Here is a 20,373-nt window from a genome sequence, read left to right on the forward strand (position 1 = left end):
GTGAATGTTTGAAATCGATTCAGTAGTTTCGGAGTTTATCGATTACATGTGTAAACAAATATAGTCTGATAGTCATCATCCCATGTGAATGAGCTGATGATGGAAGGTACAACTCCTCAACGGTTAGGAGTTGAAAGAAAATTCTTACGAAGTTATACGTACATGTGAGGCTATTAGGTTGACCTGATAATAAAAAGTAAATCTCATTAACGTTAAGAATTTAGGTGAAAATGGATGCGGACAAATTTCGTCTCTTCACTTGTTTCCTTTTAGCTGTTTGTATGGGTAGTGTTAACACAAAATAGGGATTAAAAGGCGTGATGTTATTAATGTTATGCATGTATGTACATAATTATGTATGTTATTATGTATGTTAAAGAGACGACTGAAAGTTGTCATACAAAGTCTTTTTTTTTAAGGATGGGAAATCATCAAATTACCTCTCCCGCTCTGGGTGGAACGGAAGGGAGTGTCAGACTTTTACTGACTAAAACCCACCTCGTTCCTTCAGTTGCCCTTTGCGTTCCGGGGCCACGGTATCTCGTTAGAACTTTCCCGCAGCCCCGGCTCAGTTTATCCCGTTTCCCCCCCTTGGGGGTTGACATTTCAAAAATCCCTTCTTAGTGCTCACTTATGTTACTAAAGGAACCTCTGTTCAAAATCTCAGACTCCTATACCGAGCGGTTTCGGCTGTGCGTTAATAAATCAGTCACCCAATCGCACCCCCTAAATCACGATTGGAGGGTAGTTTGAAAAAACTTATAATGTCAAACATATTTACTTGCCTATGTACGTGTTCATGCCAAGTTTCAAGTTTATAAACCCAAGGAATAAGATTTTTCATAGAAACGTTTTTACCCCTTTTCCCCCCCTTGGGGGTTGAATTTCCAAAAATCCTTTCTTAGTGCTCCCCTACATATCCCAAGGAACCTACATTCCAAATTTCAGCTGTCTACGACCAGTAGTTTCGACTGTGCGTTGTCTGTCAGTCAGTCACTCAGTAACGGAAGAGTTTTATATATATAGATAGTCATCATCCCATGTGAATGAGCTGATGATGGAAGGTACAACTCCTCAACGGTTAGGAGTTGAAAGAAAATTCTTACGAAGTTATACGTACATGTGAGGCTATTAGGTTGACCTGATAATAAAAAGTAAATCTCATTAACGTTAAGAATTTAGGTGAAAATGGATGCGGACAAATTTCGTCTCTTCACTTGTTTCCTTTTAGCTGTTTGTATGGGTAGTGTTAACACAAAATAGGGATTAAAAGGCGTGATGTTATTAATGTTATGCATGTATGTACATAATTATGTATGTTATTATGTATGTTAAAGAGACGACTGAAAGTTGTCATACAAAGTCTTTTTTTTTAAGGATGGGAAATCATCAAATTACCTCTCCCGCTCTGGGTGGAACGGAAGGGAGTGTCAGACTTTTACTGACTAAAACCCACCTCGTTCCTTCAGTTGCCCTTTGCGTTCCGGGGCCACGGTATCTCGTTAGAACTTTCCCGCAGCCCCGGCTCAGTTTATCCCGTTTCCCCCCCTTGGGGGTTGACATTTCAAAAATCCCTTCTTAGTGCTCACTTATGTTACTAAAGGAACCTCTGTTCAAAATCTCAGACTCCTATACCGAGCGGTTTCGGCTGTGCGTTAATAAATCAGTCACCCAATCGCACCCCCTAAATCACGATTGGAGGGTAGTTTGAAAAAACTTATAATGTCAAACATATTTATTTGCCTATGTACGTGTTCATGCCAAGTTTCAAGTTTATAAACCCAAGGAATAAGATTTTTCATAGAAACGTTTTTACCCCTTTTCCCCCCCTTGGGGGTTGAATTTCCAAAAATCCTTTCTTAGTGCTCCCCTACATATCCCAAGGAACCTACATTCCAAATTTCAGCTGTCTACGACCAGTAGTTTCGACTGTGCGTTGTCTGTCAGTCAGTCACTCAGTAACGGAAGAGTTTTATATATATAGATGTAATCACGTCTACACCCCTTAGGCAAAACCAACCATCTTGAATAGACTCATAACCCACGTTCAGCTGTTTGGCTTAATGATAGAATTGAGATTTAAATAGTGACATGTTGCTATTCTCTTGCCTAAAAAAAGAATCGGATTGGGAAACACTTTATATAACTTACATCAGAATATCACACACCCTACAATACCGTTTAAGCAAGAGTCGTGGAAAAAAATTAGTTCGACCAACCGCAGGAATATATAAAAAAGTGATATGCTGCAGGAAAAATTTGGGGGTTTGGTAAGAAAAAGTGGGAAACACTTACCAGTTCTATAGCCGGCATTAGACAGGTAGGTGGCAAAGGTGTTGGTTTCGTGTGTGGCCTGCCACTGAGGGGAAGAACAGTTGTCGTTGTTGGTGTACACGTTGTGGTTGTGCACATACACACCGGTTAGGAGTGAGCTCCTGAAATCATACATTTCATCAGTATTCGGTACATACATAAATACATATAATCACGTCTATAATCGTGGTTAAGACAAAGCCAACAATCTCGAAAAGACTGAAAGACCACGGTCAGCTGTATGGCTAAATGATGAAATTGAGATTCAAATAGTGACAGGTTGCTGGCCCATCGCCTAAAAGTAAAATTCCAAGTTTATAAGCCTTTCCCTTAGTCGCCTTTTAAGACATCCATGGGAAAGAGATGGAGCGATGCTATTCTTTTTTTTATTGGTTTATTCGGTACACATTCCTGTTTTATGTATTAAAACACACGAAGTTGGTGAATTAATTATTAGTTGACTTTATAATTTGGCAACGAATCTGCATTAGCTACATATTGATATTTTTTATAAACAGATTGATAAAAATCAACAAGTGAAAACCGCAGACAAATTTGTCAAGCCGACTGAAAATAAACAGATAAACAGGTTACCATTTTGATCTAATGACTGTTTTGTAATAATTCGTTGAAGATCGCCAGTAATAAACAAATATCTTATAGTATGTAAAGATATGACTCGTCTACGAGTTCATTATAAGTATGCTGATGATAACTGAATTAGAAATAATTAGAATTACCTTGATGGACAACACATTGGCGTCGTAGTGTACGCGTGACGAAACTCTGCCCCGGCACTTCTAATAGCCTTCATTGTCCGCGGCATAAAATTCAAACTCCCCAGCTCAACGTCTTGGTCGTCCGTCAATATCAAGATAATGTTCGGTTTCTTCTCCCTTGGCTGCGGGTAAGGGATGTAACCGCCATTGTGCCATTTATTCATCATCCGGAGCCTGGATCTTGTCGTATTCTCTTTTACCGGCAATGGATGTGCTCTTTCCTGAGTCTTACCCGGATTCACCGGCCTTCTCAAAGGAATTCTCTCGGCATTGCTCCTGTTCCACTGTTTATCGGCTTTCCGTTTATCATTTTTTAAACCATAAGGGTCAACTGTTCGGTTAGCAACATAATAATCTTCACTAGAATGGCTAGCTGACAGTTTTCTCCTATCTCTTCTCGTCTCATGTTCCCTTTCCCATGACCTGTGTCTGTCATTGCGATATTTCGAACTGTTCCTATGTCTTAGATTTCGTCTTTCTGGGAGATCTGTTAAAGTTCCGTTAAAAGTAGTACGGTTTCTGTTGTTCTCCCTATTTCGCAGTATTCGCGCCCTGGCTTCCTCATCTTCAGATGATTCAATTTTCGCGGATATCAATAAAAAATTCCATACTAAAAAAATTGAAATTAATTTAAAATGCATGATGACTCCGAAGTTAATCTCCTGCGCAGTAGATAACTGTGGTTTCTTAGGAGAAATAGTCGATTATTACGTCGTTAACGTTTTTAACGACATGCAGCGACTCCTTTTGCATGGAGACATCTTGTTTCACCACCTACGGACAAAGGTAAAAGTACCTCATTAATCAAATTAAATATAGTAGTAATAAATTGTTTGCATAAATAAATAGTCCATAAGTCAAGAAGTTTACGAGGAACGCCTATTCCGTGTTTACATTGAATATTGAAATATCTTTGGTGTTGGCAATCGACGCGGAACCATTTAGTTGGAGCAAATCAATCGTAAGTTGCTTTTAGCTGAATTGGTCTGCTCTGCCTGTGCAAAATTCTGGAATAAATGGCACTGCTCCTTGCGCGAAATAGCTTCGCCAAGTTAGGCTGATTAGTAATGAATTTTAACGATCAAATTTCGAAGCATGCAGAACATGTGATAGAACTTTTCTTATCTATACATATAATAAAACAGTAAAAGTATTTTGTCTGTACATTTAGTATTTTTGACTGAAATGGATAGAGGGACACTTAGAATGAATAATAGAAAGCAAAAAATTTTTTTTTTAATTTTTTGCCTGTCTATCTGTATGTATGATTACGTTTATTTCCGAAAGTACTGAACCGATTTACTTAAAACTTTCACCAATTGCTTTGTTTTAACTCAGAAAAATATTTAAAGTTTGTTTCATCAAAATCGGTTCACAAAAAAAAAGTTATCGTCATTTGAATAAACTCAAGGCATGAGTTTGCCTGCAAATAAGTTACGAAATTTAAAATTCAAAGTCATTTATCATTGTACGACAGCATTATACCTAATACGAGTAACATCTATACTAATATTATAAAGCTGAAGAGTTTGTTTGTTTTATAACTAGTGCGTTCAAACAAACAAACAAGAGTCTCAGGAACTACTCTCGTATTGAAAAAATCTTTTTGCGTTGAATAGACCATTTATCGAGGAAGCTTTAGGCTATATAACATCACGCTGCAACTATAAGGAGCAAAGAAATAATGGAATATGTGAAAAAAACGGGGAAAATTATTCATCCTTGAGGGCTTCAATGATGCCCACAATAACTATTCCACGCGGACGAAGTCGCGGGCACAGCTAGTATTATAATATTGAAGTTCTGGAAATATCTTCTTCGTATGGTATGGTCTCCTGCCGGAGGTTGGCTGTTATTACCGATATTTTAATTTTTGATGCTGCAGTTCATAAAGCGATCTAGTTCTCGCTTGTCTCGAACCACTGTCATATTTTTTTTTCAATTATTACTTAATTTTAAATTAGCCATAACCATTATAATTTTCGTAACTATAATAATTTTGAACAACTGACCGATTCTTATTCTCAAAAAATAAAATAAATCGTTATCGTTTGGACAAAGTAATAAACCTTCTATGTTTATACAAAGTAAACACGCAAGGTTTCTATTTACAATTACAATGGAAATATTTTTGCGAAAGTTAAACGTGAGTTTACATTTGTTTTACTTGTGGTACGCCGACCTTCCTGTGAAATAACAACCCATATTTGTTAGTGTAAAACAGTGGTTTGGATATTTTTACTGCTCCCGTAAACAGGGAAACAAAACTTGCAGAATACGTACGCGAGATAAATGTTTTGTATATAACATGTATTTATTTTGTTAGGGCCGAAGCCGTGTCGAGAAGGATGAAGCATTTTGTGTTATTTTAATAACTTCACTACAAAAACGTGTTAAGCTTAGGGCGGTTTTATCAATTAATCCCGCTTGAATGGTAAGTAGAAAAACCCATAAGGTGAGACTACAATGTGAAATCTATGCGTAAGGTACTGATAAAACTACGAGTATAAAGCCAATTTATATTTTCGCAATCTATCAATCAATCGTCGATGTATATAAAACATTCCCGTTACTGACAGACAGATAAATCACCTATAGCTGAAATTACAGTGCACTATACTAAAGATTGGCATTTATTTGCCTTATCATATGAATCTTATATACTGTAGTTTCTTATGTATGGAAAAACTAGTATAGATCATCTCAGAATTTCCCACAGAGGCAGGAAATAAATAATTTGGTAAAAACGGAGCTTCGGGTATAAACTACAATAATTATAAGAGCATGTTTGGTGTAAAATAAGAGTTATTTTAAAAGAGAATGTTTATAAGTGAAACTGTTCAGAATCCTTGACTTATAGCTGAACCGGTGAGCGAGAGATCGTATACGCTTCTTGTAGCCGATTTGCAATTACAAAATGTAGGCTTAAACTTGTTGATTTTTTCATTCGAATATTCCCCATATCTGAAATTGACGTAAATTTCAACACTACCCTGAAAATAGTTTGAATATTAGGTATATAACCATTATTTTTTCACACTGGCATCTTCCAACCAGAAATGTGAATACGCTTAATAGTATAAGTCTTGGAAAAAGGTATAAACCATGCCAAAAATATATTGAGTTTTGCTAAGTAACGTTAATGAACCCTAATAAATTAGAAGCTAATCACCCAATTCGGGAAGTTCCGAAACTTTCGGATACTTTATGTAAATCTCCCTAATGGTACTCTTAAACAAACTTGAGATCATTCAAATTCGAAAACATTCATTTTCTTAACCAAATTCTGTGGCGAAAAGGGGTAACGGCCTATTAAACTGGCAACATTCCTTTTCAGATTGTTTTCCTTGTTTTACCTGGCCAAATATTTTCAGATGTTTCCAAGAAGAACGAAACGTGGCGGCCGGAATTACATTATAATGCCCAACTGAGTTTTCTGCAAGTTCAATGAGGTTACCAAAAATACAATTATGATCATTAATTTTTCATTTCGCAATATTTTTATCATTATATTTAGTAACATTATTATTTGGTACAGACTTAGCTCTATCTAGGTACAACACCAGATCGTCTTTGAGCATCGTTTTAAACAAGTTCCAAGGAATAAAGTAAGAATTGGAACGAACTTCCGAACGACCATTAAATATAGAATTTGAGCGTGAAACCGCGTTAAACTTTAAACCAGGTGGTGCCTCCTTTGTTGGAAAATACTTCCGCTTTCAACTTACTTTTAAAGTGCCTGTATTTCAACTGCCTCATCAACTTTAGGTAAGTGTATATTGTTTGCTTCTAAACTGATTTAAGATTTTTAGACCTCGAAGGAGGTAATGTTGATTAAATATTTTGATTGACGGAGCATGTTGCGGATATTTTTGTGTGCTAATTGGATGAAACATGTTACGGATAAAGTTTCTGTTATTTTTACAAAGAAAGTTTCTGATAAACTTCTTTGTTCAATTGACGAAGTATTGATCTATAGCTATTTAATTTAACGAAGCAGACGGATAATTGCTAATGTAATAGACAGATTTTATATACATCTAAGATGTTTCTTGATAGCTCCTATTTTAATACCTATACCTACTTATAACGAAGAGGCATGGTTTTGTAGCAACCTATTTGATCAATTAAGATATATAACTTTTCTACTTCTTAAATATCTGGAAATACTCGAGCAAAAAGAACCTATCTTAATTAGATTAGGCTTTACCTTAAAACTGCTTGAATATATCCAATATTTTTGATTGACTTTTTGCAAATAGGGCCTCTAATGAAATTCTTATCAATATCCGAAATGATGGCATTGCGATCTTTTATTTTCTCATTAGCTGGTTCAGTTCTGAGAAGCAATCGGCTGGCGGCCCGACCTCACGCGGCGGTTGCTAATTGATGCAAAAATGTTTATTAATTACTGGCAGAAGAGTATTTTTTCTGTATTTATTACCCGCTACTTTGCCCGCGTGGAATAAAAAATTCCCATTGGTTTCCGTTCCCACAGTTATTTGGAAACATCATCGCTAAAAAAACACATAAGAAAAGGATATCTAGTCTTACCAATTTACTATATTTTAAAAAGAAAGAAATATTAGTATGAACAATACGGAAAAGTAATTATTCATTCATTATAACAAGCGGATAAGAAATACTATTTTTAAATTTATTTTCCGCTTCATCTCTTATTACTTAGTTATGCACTCTAAGCACAACTGTTATTAGTAGTATGATAAATTACCGATTTATGCAAATAAATCCATTAATTTATTGTTTTTTTTTTATTATTACGTGTCTCAATAAATTTAATTTGTAGTCAAAACACTCAAACTATTTTCATTGTTAAATATATATAAAAATTTACCTACTTTAACATGACATCTTCGAAAGATGCAAAAAAATTATTTTTTAGAAAACTTTATTAAGAAATATTTGAATTCCTTAATGGCATTGCACACCTCGTTGCGAGTTCCAGATTAGCTTCATTCCCGTCTGATCACGAAATTCGTTATATTTTTCAAAAAAAGATCTAGTCAGCCACAGTAAAGGCACATAATTATTTTTGTTATCTTTTTAACTAATTAAGCGATTGAATAACGAGTAATTATTAATATTTTAGCAATGTAATAGATGCTGACTGACATATCAACTCACACCAAAGCTGTGGGAAATCAATTATGTAGGTTCCTTATGTGGTCTAGGAGTTTACTAAGGGAGGATTTCCGGGAATTTCCAAGAGATTTTTCGCTCAATTCTGATTAGTGCGTAAATTTATATTTTGTAAATTACACGTAGATCTAGGTACGATTTACCACCTATAGCCTCACAAATATGTGAGTGAGACTCCTGAAACCAAATAGGTATGGCTCTAGTACTGATAGTAGGAAGTAAGAAGGCATTAAATGAATTCTGTAAACATATATAGTCACAACTTATATCAACAATATTCCAATTATTCCAGTATGTGCGTGTAGTGTCTGCCTTTTCCTTAGAATAGATTTCGAACAAGGTACAATATTTCGAGAAATTAATTAGTTAGAGATTTCTGATTCTGTGATTAGGGGGTTAATTTCATGGATTCTGGCGGGATAGTGAACCCTCTTCAAAACAGGCCTTCCCCGTATATGTCACCCGAGGGCACCATACTACCGGATTACCAGAGTCTCAGAGAGAAAGAACAGTTAAATATAATTGAAGAGCTTTCTTAAAGAAGAGTCATCTCACACCTCATCCTAGCACCATACTTCCTGATAACACCGAAGTCCCCATAAGTGCAGTTAATTCTCATAATGGTCGCGACTGTATGCGCACGCGCATGCAGATCTTGTCCAGTAAATCACGCGCAAAGCTGGGTGTCACCGCTGATTGCAAGTGATGAGGGAGCAAGGGCCACATTTGTCTGCGATCTCTATTAGCTGCAGCTGCGGCCAATCTATTAAATAACACTACGACATAAAATATAGCTTCACTAACCAAATATTAAAATATCATCAGAATATGTAAGCATGTTTGTAAATATTTAAAGAGTTTAAAAGTTTAAGCGGTTTCAAGTTAAAAAAACGGTTATTAGTAGCAAAACATACTAAGTATGTTTAAGTTACAACGTACATATTTTATATCTTATTACATACATATATGATGCAATAAAAATAATAAAACGTAAAAACAAAAAATTCGTTATAGTTGCGTGTAGAGGGCTGTGAATGTGCATGAATCAAAAGAAATAAATCTAAATCGTTTTGAGAATTTCATGAAAATAATTCAATTAGGAACTGTATTTATGAAAAAAGAAAGATTAGTGGTGCAAGTGGACTCACGTATTATGATAAGACCTTTTTACCTTATCAACGTAGAATAGCCCATTGGTAAGTTTAACTTTTATTACCATCGAAATGCCAAACAAACACTTGAAAATTTCGCTTGTACTAAAACTACTACGTACTAGGTAACTTCTAACATGGCGCAAGTTAAGACTCTAGAATTAAGCAATAAAATTTCGCTATCTGGCCGCTGACAGGCGACAGCGTAGTAATATCGTGTTGGAACAGGCAGTAATAGCCATAATACCATGTTCCCTGTTATCTACACTCAAGTATCAAGTCCAAGCCAGGCGTCCATGATTGGTAACATGGCAACAACTAGGATTTGGTTCAGAAGCTGCGAATTGCCTGATGATATTTTAACTATCGGTTGGATAGGTAGTGCTAGCTAGAAATTAACGAAATAGCCATCAATTTTAACATGTTTCTACCTACTTCATAATTGACGATATAAGATCTAAACGATTATTCGTGATGATTGTAAATAGGGCAATATTGCCGAGACTTAATCTCGAGAGCCAATATTATTAAAACTTAAGATGTATAAATAAAATATATAGAAGATAAAGTCCTAATTTTCGAACGCAAATAGGCTTTTCAAACTTTATGATATTGTACTTTATACTGTCCTACAATGCATCATGCAGCATTATTTGAACAACACACGCAATTTACGACACTTATAGGGTCATATATCTATCGGATCGAATTGACTCTAGCTTCAATAAAAGCTTGTTTGAAAGAAGTTTAAAGAAATTATTTATTGACATTTTAATCGGTGTTTCTTAACCTCTATGTGAATGTTCCACATGTTCCACATCCTGACGTACTAAATTCAGACCGACCAATTCATTCATCATATAGTTACAAATTTAAAATATCTACATCTACCGCATAATCAAGTTAGTTAATTTTGAACTACAACGCGGATATACTGGAAATAATGCATGACTTTGTGTCCATAGCAAGTCGCAGATCTGCAAAACGACCGACATCAGTGTTGCTATACTGAGACGACCAAAAATAACCACATCTACTCATAAGAGCCTATGCGCACGGAGTTTCTATAGGTATCAATCGAATGTACTTAAGTGGCAAAGCAAATTCTAAATAGTTCTATCGGTAAATTTGACACTAAGATAAGAATAAAGTAAGGTAAATTCAAAATATTTACTGGATTACTGGATTTAAAAACTCCTTTAATACTCGTAGTAAATTTGAATAGGAAGAAATAAAACCAATAGCCGGACGACATTAAAAAAATAGATAGTCGGACGACATTAAAAAAATTGCTCAAGACACATTTAATTTTAAGCAATGGATGTTGCTTGGAGCTCCTCAGATTTATGGAACCAAAAGGTGAACCTTTGACGAGAGAGATATTCTAATAAAATTCCACACACATACATCTGAAATGTCATCCTCCATGTGTATAGGCTCTAAACGAAGCAAGAGATGATTAATTCTAGACATTTACATACCTTGCAGGCTTGCACCGCTGGTGAATAATTTGTCCAACAAATCTTCCGGTTCTTGTACCTCTATCAGTTATAAAAGCGAGATGACCATTAATAATTCCATGACTGACCTTAATAAATATGTGTAATTGATGATTTATAGTCCTTATATTTCGTTTTGCTGTTTATTTATACGATTGATTTTATTGTTCATCAAAATTTCTGTTACTTTATGGAACACTTTAGAAACAACTTTGTTTTATATTACTAGATATCATTTTGTTAAATAAATATTGATTTAAATAAAATTTTAATATGAAAGTTCGAAATATAAATAATGCCTTTCCATGAAGATATCATATATTTAAGGGTATTATTGTCAATATGAAGCAGGGAAGTACTTATGAAATGCCTTTTCAAATTCAAGTTGTCTGAAAAGCGCATTTTTAGGTTAATTTATGACACAACAATATTCTAAAGCTCCTCCAAGCCGATACTCGCCTACTTAAGTGTCCCTATTTTAATGTCTTTTCCTCAGATACTGTGTTGCCACATAATTTCAACAACAGAAATCTTAAATGCACATTATACTCGTATATTTCGAAGTGTTACAGATTACTACGAAACTGTAAAGGCGAATGTCCATTAAACGTGTACTTACTAACAATCGGAATGACTGTGTTGAATTCTCTAAAGATAGATTCGTAAGTATTTATTGTAGTCCGTGCGTAATAGCCATACTTAACATTTATTTCACTGGCGCTGGACAATTTCAAAGAATAACTTGACAATTAGAAATTATAGAAATTGTAATCCGGACCTAAAGTTATAATTTAAATTCAAATTCAAAATTTAAAGTTATAATTTAAATACTATTGTAATAACTTTCTACCCAAATATAAAGTATATAACAATATATATGTAGCAATCATTATATTCCTTACATTCTTTTCCAAAAGATCATGTGATGTTGTACATCTTTAAGCTTTTTACTAACGACTTGTGACTAGGCCTACAGATCGCGAATGACTCCCTAATACTTTGATTCAAAATGTCCTTTTATTGTAAGCATCTCTTTCGCAGAATGTCTCTTTCGCAAAATTTATCTTTCGGGTGTGTAGGTATTCAGCCTCCTTTTCATTGCAATAAACATAAGTAAATTGTACATGCTCCTTAAATGCGATCTGCATCAGAGTGTTGTGCAATCAAAGTTCCAATAAACGGATTTGCCACGGACTGTTTGTTGGGCTCGGCTGCTCCCAGACTTCAAGCTAAACCCCGTTTTGCTGTTAGTTCAGCTCTCTTGGTTTAGCTGGAATAAGCTGTTACGAGTTGGATGGTTTAGTAAAACAAGCACAGCTTATAGTTTTAATTCCATCAGATAGGTATTATAACGCGGAAGTTTGGGAGGAAATATTCCTTCGTGTTGAATGAAAAGCGGTATCAATTGTGTGATGAAAATAGATAGCACCGGAAGAAGAAGAGACTTCATATTTGCACAGTTGTTGTAGTTTTTGGGGAATTTCGTTTTGTTTTCTTGTTTTAATCTTCCTTATATTTTATGTTCCGTGATACTGTGCAGTTAGTGCGACTCCCATTAAGACTTAAAAGATGGCAACTTATTCATTGAAATTAAAAAACTTTCTAGACGTTCAAAGGTTGATATAAAATGTTAAATATTATATTTTGTACAATCTTGAAGAGTTACGATCAAGCGCCACGCAATATCCTCATTACTATTATTGCAAAAGCTTCACTTGCAATCGCGGCATAAAAGATCTAAAGCATTTTACAGTGTAAAAGATATCTACTTTTTAGTTTTCTTAACCAGAAATCCTGTCTGTAGGGAGACTATTTAATTACTTAGGTACTTATAATATATCTCATGCACTTTTCAAATCATTATCTAAATGATAATGGGGATAAAATAGCGTAGAAGTTACCATTTTCTGTTACTATTCTGTTTTTTATGACTATTCGCTACACAAGTTCCCAGGTCATTTGTGTCTACGGAGAAATCAACGTTCTTGGAATGTCGACGCAACTCACTGTTTAACAAGTATTTTACTAAACAAAGACTACAGTAAGTACCTACCAATATTGTGTTATATTTTTATTTATACAAGTGAAAGTTAAACGCTTTGTTTGGTTTAGTATGGCTACCCAAGACTTAATCCTGTAATTACGACAGGATGTGAAAACAATCACGAAAGTAATTCAATAGTATATACATTCATGAGGAAAAAACTTTTTAGTTTAACTATTTTCTATAGGTAAGTCAATAATTAGTTAAACAAGAAACTAAGTTTCTCTGAATTAGTTTTTTTTATTCATTCTATACTAATAATATATCTGTAGAAAAGTTATTTCTGTACCTACATTAAAAATATGAAAAAGTAATGTTACTTCAAAAAGCCAAAAATTTAAGTAGGTACCTACTTATTCACCTACTTTAAATAATATATTTTTCACTATAACGTAGGCAATCGGAACCCGCCTATTCGATAAAATTTAATCTAAATTCATATTAGAACATGCCAGGACATAATTGCGCGTAAATTTTGTGTAAATTGATTTAATTCATCGAACGACAACAAAATACGAGTTATGACTAGGGTGCGCCTGACTAAAGGCGTGTGGAGTCAGGTGGTAAGCCTTGGTTATGTCACCAAATCTTGTTACCTGTGATATAGATAGGTTCAAATAAAATTGTATCATTTTAAAGTAGGTACGGGCGTATTAACCTATTTATGTATAGCCAAGTAACGGTAACCGATCATGATTTACATTTTTAGGTGAATCTACAGTATTTTTTTTTCTCTTCGTTTAATTTATAAATAAATAAGTATGTGTTCAGTTTGTTTATTTACATTACAATTACATTTTCAGGTGGTGGAATATTTGAGGGTTAGTTAAGGATATACTTTTTAGTCAAAATAAGTAGGTAATTGTGGATTTTTGTTCCTAAGTCTTCCCGCGGGAATTGCGGCAAATTCCCTCTAGTACACAAGTGCGAATAGAGTTAAGGTGCGATGTATCTTAATCTGACAGAATTTTCTTTTTATAGACATACGAGTAGATAAAAATAAGCTTACTTCGGTAATCAGTCGGGAACAATCCCACATTAAATATTAGACCTTGAGTAATAAACGTTAAAATTAACTTTATTGTAAACAAAGATACATTTATGACTCTGACGTTTACCACATTAAATATAAAAACACAAAACATAAAAGAACATAATTTGAATGTCAATGCGGTTTATGTCTTTATGATTATGTTCATTATAACAACTAAATTACAATCTTGAAATTATACCTGCTCACAACTTTAATGGATGCATGCAATGTTTCACTTAGACTGCATCAAGTATATGTATAATAAAATTAAAACTTCAAGGAAATTAACTATTTAGACATTTTTAAAAACACGTTTTCTACGGGTTAGGCAGAGCCGAAAATCACAAATCTCGAATGTCATGTTAGATTGATGACATTATAAATTGAGATTACCAACCAGGTTTGTAGCTTATCCCCCCCTATAAAAGTAGAATCTCAGGATTTTAAGCTTTCCCCTGATTGATTTTTTGAAGCAGTCTAGGAAATGCAGTATTTTCTTTCTCCACTAAGCAGACCAACATCGGAGCATTTCATCGGGGCGTTACATAAGTTTATTTTTATTTTACTATTTCAATGTTTTAATGTAAGTAGGTATATCTTTATGTAACCTAACTCACCAAATCCAGGATCATGGTCAAAAAGGCATACCCCAGGCTCCTCTACAAAGGAGAGGTGAGCAGTAACCAGGACTAAACAGGAAGAAGAAGAAGATCATTGTTTAGATATAGAAATTTTCCGCTATACAAGAAACCACACCCTGGAACTACCATGGCTAACAAAGCAACGTATCTCTCGCAATTGTTTCGACATTAATGCCTCGAAGGGAGAAATTTAAGCAGACTTTACCATTAAGGGAACCCTCTACATTTTCCCAGCAACATTATACCTTATTTTATATCAACATAAGTAACTTACTAAAACTGAAGAAAACGAAAGAAGAGTTATGAATGTCAATGAAGCGAAAAAAGTATGTAGGAATCGTGGCAAGTGGAAATATAATATTCCATAAAAAAGGCGTGTTTTTATATATGTATGTAAGTACTAACTAAACTGCAGGATATTAGATACACAGCACAAACATTATATTTTATTTAGTTTTTCTTTGCTTTAAGCCATCCAGCTGAAAGTGGACTCTAAGTCTTTTTGAGACTATTGGATCTACATACACCGTAAGGTTAAAAAAAGTCGTTTAATATTTGTATGAAAAGGTATATAGCGCAAGGGAATCAATAAAATGAATGTAAATACAAAAATGTCGTCTAAATGAAAAGGTTGGGACTCTCATTAAGATAAAAGCCAGGCAAATAAAGGTCAGGTCAAGAGTAACCAAAATAACGAGCTTCAATGAAAAGTTGAATGTACTTACATATCTTAATGCAAAAGAAGTGTGCATGGAAAATAAAGTACGTCGCTACTCTTTTCTTAAAAAGGTGTTTTTTATATGTGAATGTATTTCTCAAAATCACTATTAGCAAATTAAGTTGAAATGTTCTATGACGTGTTGGTTTACTGTAAGAAAATGGTCTCTTACGCCCAAAACACCTTAAAGAAGCGATTGGCATAAGAATAAGTAAGAAGACATAAATCTTAAAAGAGGTAAACAATACAATTATTGGTGTTTGATTTAATTAATATCAGCAGCTGTTCACACATCGCAGGACAATTAGAGATCGCAGTAACTTTATTGTAATAGCTGATATACACTACAGCTGCGACAGGGTTATAGCGGCACAAATCATAACTAATGGGGCTCGGCATTATATCGATTTAAACTGAAGCTTTCGTTAACAATATTGTGATTTGTTCGTGTTTCGTAATTGGAAAATTTGTATCAGGAAACATTTTGAAAGTTCCATTCCACTTAGTTTCAGTACTTCATTCCTCTTAGGTTTTGATATTTTAATATGCGAAATATTCATGCATATCTTCTCAAGAAATCAAACACGGAACCCACATACTATACAATAAATACTATGTATTTTTTTGTGAAAATTGATAGTAATTTGTGAAATATTTTCTTCGTAGGAAAATCTGTCCCCCAACTTTGAAAAGTTGCAGTAAAAATTGTGAAAATAAAACTGTTATACCTACTCGTATAGACTTCAATGCGAATTTAAAACGAAAATTGATTCCAAAAAGTCAATGTGTTTGTTTATATGATGTTGCAATATATCATATATCTTTATTCACAGTTACTATTCGGATCCTACAGTGTTTCAAAGAAATGATAGAAATAGTATTGATACCTGAACTAACCTAATAGTAGACCATTAGATAATGATTTAGCAATAAGTCCGCCTTCTGTACTGTACAGATAGTATTTTGTATAATAACGTATAAAGAAATAAAGGCTTGTATCACAGGGCAAAAATATTCATCGCTTTTTAAGATAAAAATCGGCTTACTATACCTACATAGGTAATTGTAACTAGCAGTATGGGTGCTAATCTAGGCGGCCCGTTCCCACGATTATGAAGCCATGTGGTTCTGAAGGCGGCTGTGAGTACGACCTTAATGTTTTTATTTCGTTAACACAAATAAATACTAATGTTTTTCTAGATTTATGACGCAGTTCGTCTGTGAATCAGTCTGGCTGGATAGACTAAACAGGAAAGTTTAAATGTGCAAATGATTCCTACGTAAACATGATCAAGGCGTAAGTTCTAGATTTTTTTTAATAAATAGAAAACCTTTTTGGGTTACCTAAGCTAAGTCAGGTTTCATGTTGGCTGGAAGAAATTCCACTTAGGGATAAGCCCGCCTTTGTACTGTACTGTTGTTTGTAATGTACTCCTTACTTACTAAGTCAGGGGTTCGATCCCTGATCAGGGTTATGGTGAAAAATAAACAGGATGTTTATCTTTATAAAATGAAATTGTCGAGTTATTATCGCATAAAATTATTCTTGAACTTACCTACTTCGGGGCTAGCTCAATATGTGTGCTTGATCAGCAAAATAAATATTGATATTTATTTTCCTATAATCTACTCTAACGGGAACGAGACGTAAAAGTAATTCGGATGTAGACGTGTAATTCCTAGCAACTCGTAAATATACGAAAATCTCCAAAGCTTCGTTATAATTACTTTTCCTATCCTAAAGACTTACAGTACAATGATCCGTCGACCTTTAAGTCCCGATGGATCAACTCCATACCCGAATTAGGCAATGACCGACCTTTCCTTAGCTTCTAAAATCAATATTTTCTGCAAAGGGCCTGTGTACTTAGTAAATAGCCTACTTACTTTAATAACCTACTGTATTAAACTAAGTAGGTATTCTTTCCATGTTAAATATGTACGCAATGTTAAATATGTAGCGTTATGGTGCAAACTTAGATATTTTTTAGCAAAATACACAGTTGTTGTTGTGTTAAAATACGGAATAATCTACACCGCGCAACTTTAAGTAGTAAGAAATAATACACTTAAGTCTTACCACTGAAACCAGCAGCGCACTCCTCCCATGATTCGGCTTGTATAACCGGAAGGTAGGTAAAGCTGTGAGTGGCCCTTCGTACACAAAGCTACGGAAATCTTTGATAATCGACGATTTTAATCATCAACCGACTACCGCCTAAGAACTTCACTGAGGTTCGCACGCGACTCGTGTAGATTTTCGTAGCCTAACGTGAGCTTACCTGAACAAAACACGAATGAAGAGTTTGACACTTGGACCACCACCACTATATTACTTTTTGCATTAAGCATCGCGTCTTTATTCCTTACGGAATAAAAAAAGTCTATAGTTATAAAAAAATGGAAGGCCACGTTATCTTTTTTTATTTTTTATCACTCATATTACCTTTACAAGGATTACAAATTGTTTAAATAACGGAACAAAAAAGTCTTTGGGTTACTATATGTAATTCGGCTTTACAGCTGATTAAATGAACATGACACAGTACAATTCCTGGCAAAAACAGCGGAATATAGATAGACGAGAGTTTATGACACCTCGGCATAAAACTAATGAGACGACAAACCACGTTATCATGATTAGCCAACTGACCGGTTGCGACGGTAGGTAGATTAAATTCTACAAAATTTGCATGCGCGTAACCAAACCAGTTAATCGGAACATAAGCATCGATCACACCACTGAAATTACCGACAATATTAAGAGTGAAATGGAGACGAATATTTGCACAAACGTACTAAGAACTAATACAAGAACAGTCAAGGCAGTGAAACATGACTCTATATTTATGCAAACCAAAACTAATAAGTGAGTCGGGATTCTCTGCCGTTTACTGCACTCGTAAGTACCTACATCAAAAATGATCAAAATGGGTTGATGTCAGGCCAGCAGCTTAAACTTATAAAGTAGGTTAAAATCTATTGTACAGAAGGGTTCCTAGCGTCTGTCTTTAGCCGAACCCTACTTTGAAGACAAGAGCATAAAATCCTATCCTAGCAGCATTGCATCCCTTTTCGGTATTCTGGGGCACTACTCACACACGGAATTCCTACGGAAATGAAGCAGCGGAGCGTAGACCTGTACTTTAACTGCCTATTGAAAGATAATACATGTTGCTTTCTAAAAAAAAGGGCAATATATAATGAAAAAATATCAGTAATATTGGTCATATCATTGAGATCTTTATGAGAAGCCGTAATCGACACCAATTGCCTGAGACCGCAGCAGATAAGTTAATTCATATTCATCGGACAAGCCCATGTTTTTTGCCCGTTTACCGACAAACTCTGTTTAACTTGCCGTAATTACCACATCTCGTTGCAAATTGCGATCTTCATGCAGTCTGGGGCATTTAAGGTGAAATTCTGACCAGGAGTTGACTATTTTGTGTGAAAATCTCGTCAATGACATTTTGCTTGCTATTTGACCAATAATTGAGATACGAAGAAAATTGTTATCGGGTGAGTCTTTTATTGTCTTTCTGTTAAACACATTCGAAACAATCTGATATAAAATGAATAGGTGTGCAAATATAAATAGATAAATTAACGCTACTAATAGGTACACATCGCGCGGATACCGCTCAATATTATTTAGGTACACCATTGCTTAAATTAAATATTACTTTTTACTATTACTTTTATCGAATTAACTGCACCTTTTTTAAGTTTTTATTCAAAAAAAAATATACTTTAGTCACCGAACGGCGCCTGCGGTCATTCTCGGCACTTCCCCTTAAGGATTATTATCTTTTTTCGTTTGGCGGCATTTCTATCTCATGACATTGTTGTCACACCAGCGCTATCTAAGGATTGGTCCTACGTGGTAACTCACTTGCTTTATAAATGAAGACGGCAAGGCATGCTTATTATGTCGATGAGTACTATTAAACATTCTTTTTTTATAAGCTCTGACCACTGCGTCTTCAACTTCAACTTAGTAACTACATTATTGCTTCCATTGGAATTTTAGAGTAGCTGCTAGTCTTATTTTCTACCTTTCACTGGCCCTTGCAAACGCTTACAGTTGTTTTAGTACCTAGTTCCCCTTGGCGTTAATATACCAATATTAACTAACAATACCAGTACCTAAACATGAGGTAGGGTGGGTCCATTCTCGGAAGCCCTTCAAGACTGATCGAGGGTAACTGAACATTTAATATCCCCGCATTTTGTCACTAAATATTTACCGAGGGATTTCTGCACATGCTGCGAAAGATGTATTTCTTGGCCATGTTTCAGAGTTATCTAAAATTAAAATGTAGAAGACGGTGCAAGATTCACTGTCGCAGATTGATGGTTTAGAGTTTGCTGTGTGAGTGCTGCTTGCTTTGACAGTACATTTTGGTATAGAAAATCTATATTTTGATATTGCACGATCTGAGATGATACTAACTCCCTTAATGTTACCTATACGCATGTCAAAGTAAATCATAGTTTATATCTTACTGATAAGATACCATTTATGACAAACAAACAATGTAAAGAAACATTTTCCGTTTGTTGATATTAAACTGCCGACCGTGATTTATGTCATTCAATTACACGGCGCTAAAATCTTTTAATTAAAGAATGACATCTTTTAACGGCTGTTTTATGGTGTCAACGAAACTCATTAACAATCCGTCTCCACAGGAGACAAAGGGCGTGCAGAAAAGCATTTTGGCGAAGGACCACCTGCTGTCCAATTACACCCAAGTCTTGAATCCTACTATAAATTACTGCTGAAAGATTTGCCCCGGCTACTTTCACGGTCAAAGGAATTTCGACTAGGTTTTGAACTCTATTCGATTCATAATAAGAGACAAAATTTAATTGACATCGTGTGCCTAAATTAGGGTTGGCTAGTATAGGGATGTATGCGGTAAAGTTTATTCTTAAATGGTTATTAAGACCCTGTAAAGGTGAATTATTACAACCTGAACACGGGTTAAAAGCAAGGCAGTTGCAAACTCAGACAAAGACAAGGGTTGCC

At 34.8% G+C, this 20,373-nt stretch overlaps 1 protein-coding gene across 1 annotated transcript in view; it reads right to left on the reverse strand.

The window, feature by feature from the left end:
* LOC106136978 (extracellular sulfatase SULF-1 homolog) overlaps positions 1-20,373 on the reverse strand; it is a 66,684-nt gene that overhangs the window by 34,315 nt on the left and 11,996 nt on the right. Inside the window, exons 2-3 of the mRNA XM_013337697.2 lie at positions 3,054-3,866; positions 2,296-2,435 (exon numbers count right to left, since the gene is read on the reverse strand). Of these exons, the coding sequence (XP_013193151.2) occupies positions 2,296-2,435; positions 3,054-3,733 (820 nt within the window). The 5' untranslated portion in view covers positions 3,734-3,866. The remainder of the gene's footprint in view (positions 1-2,295; positions 2,436-3,053; positions 3,867-20,373) is intronic.

This window comes from Amyelois transitella, chromosome 4 (genome assembly GCF_032362555.1).
Source record: "Amyelois transitella isolate CPQ chromosome 4, ilAmyTran1.1, whole genome shotgun sequence".
NCBI classification, from domain to species: Eukaryota; Metazoa; Arthropoda; class Insecta; order Lepidoptera; family Pyralidae; genus Amyelois; species Amyelois transitella.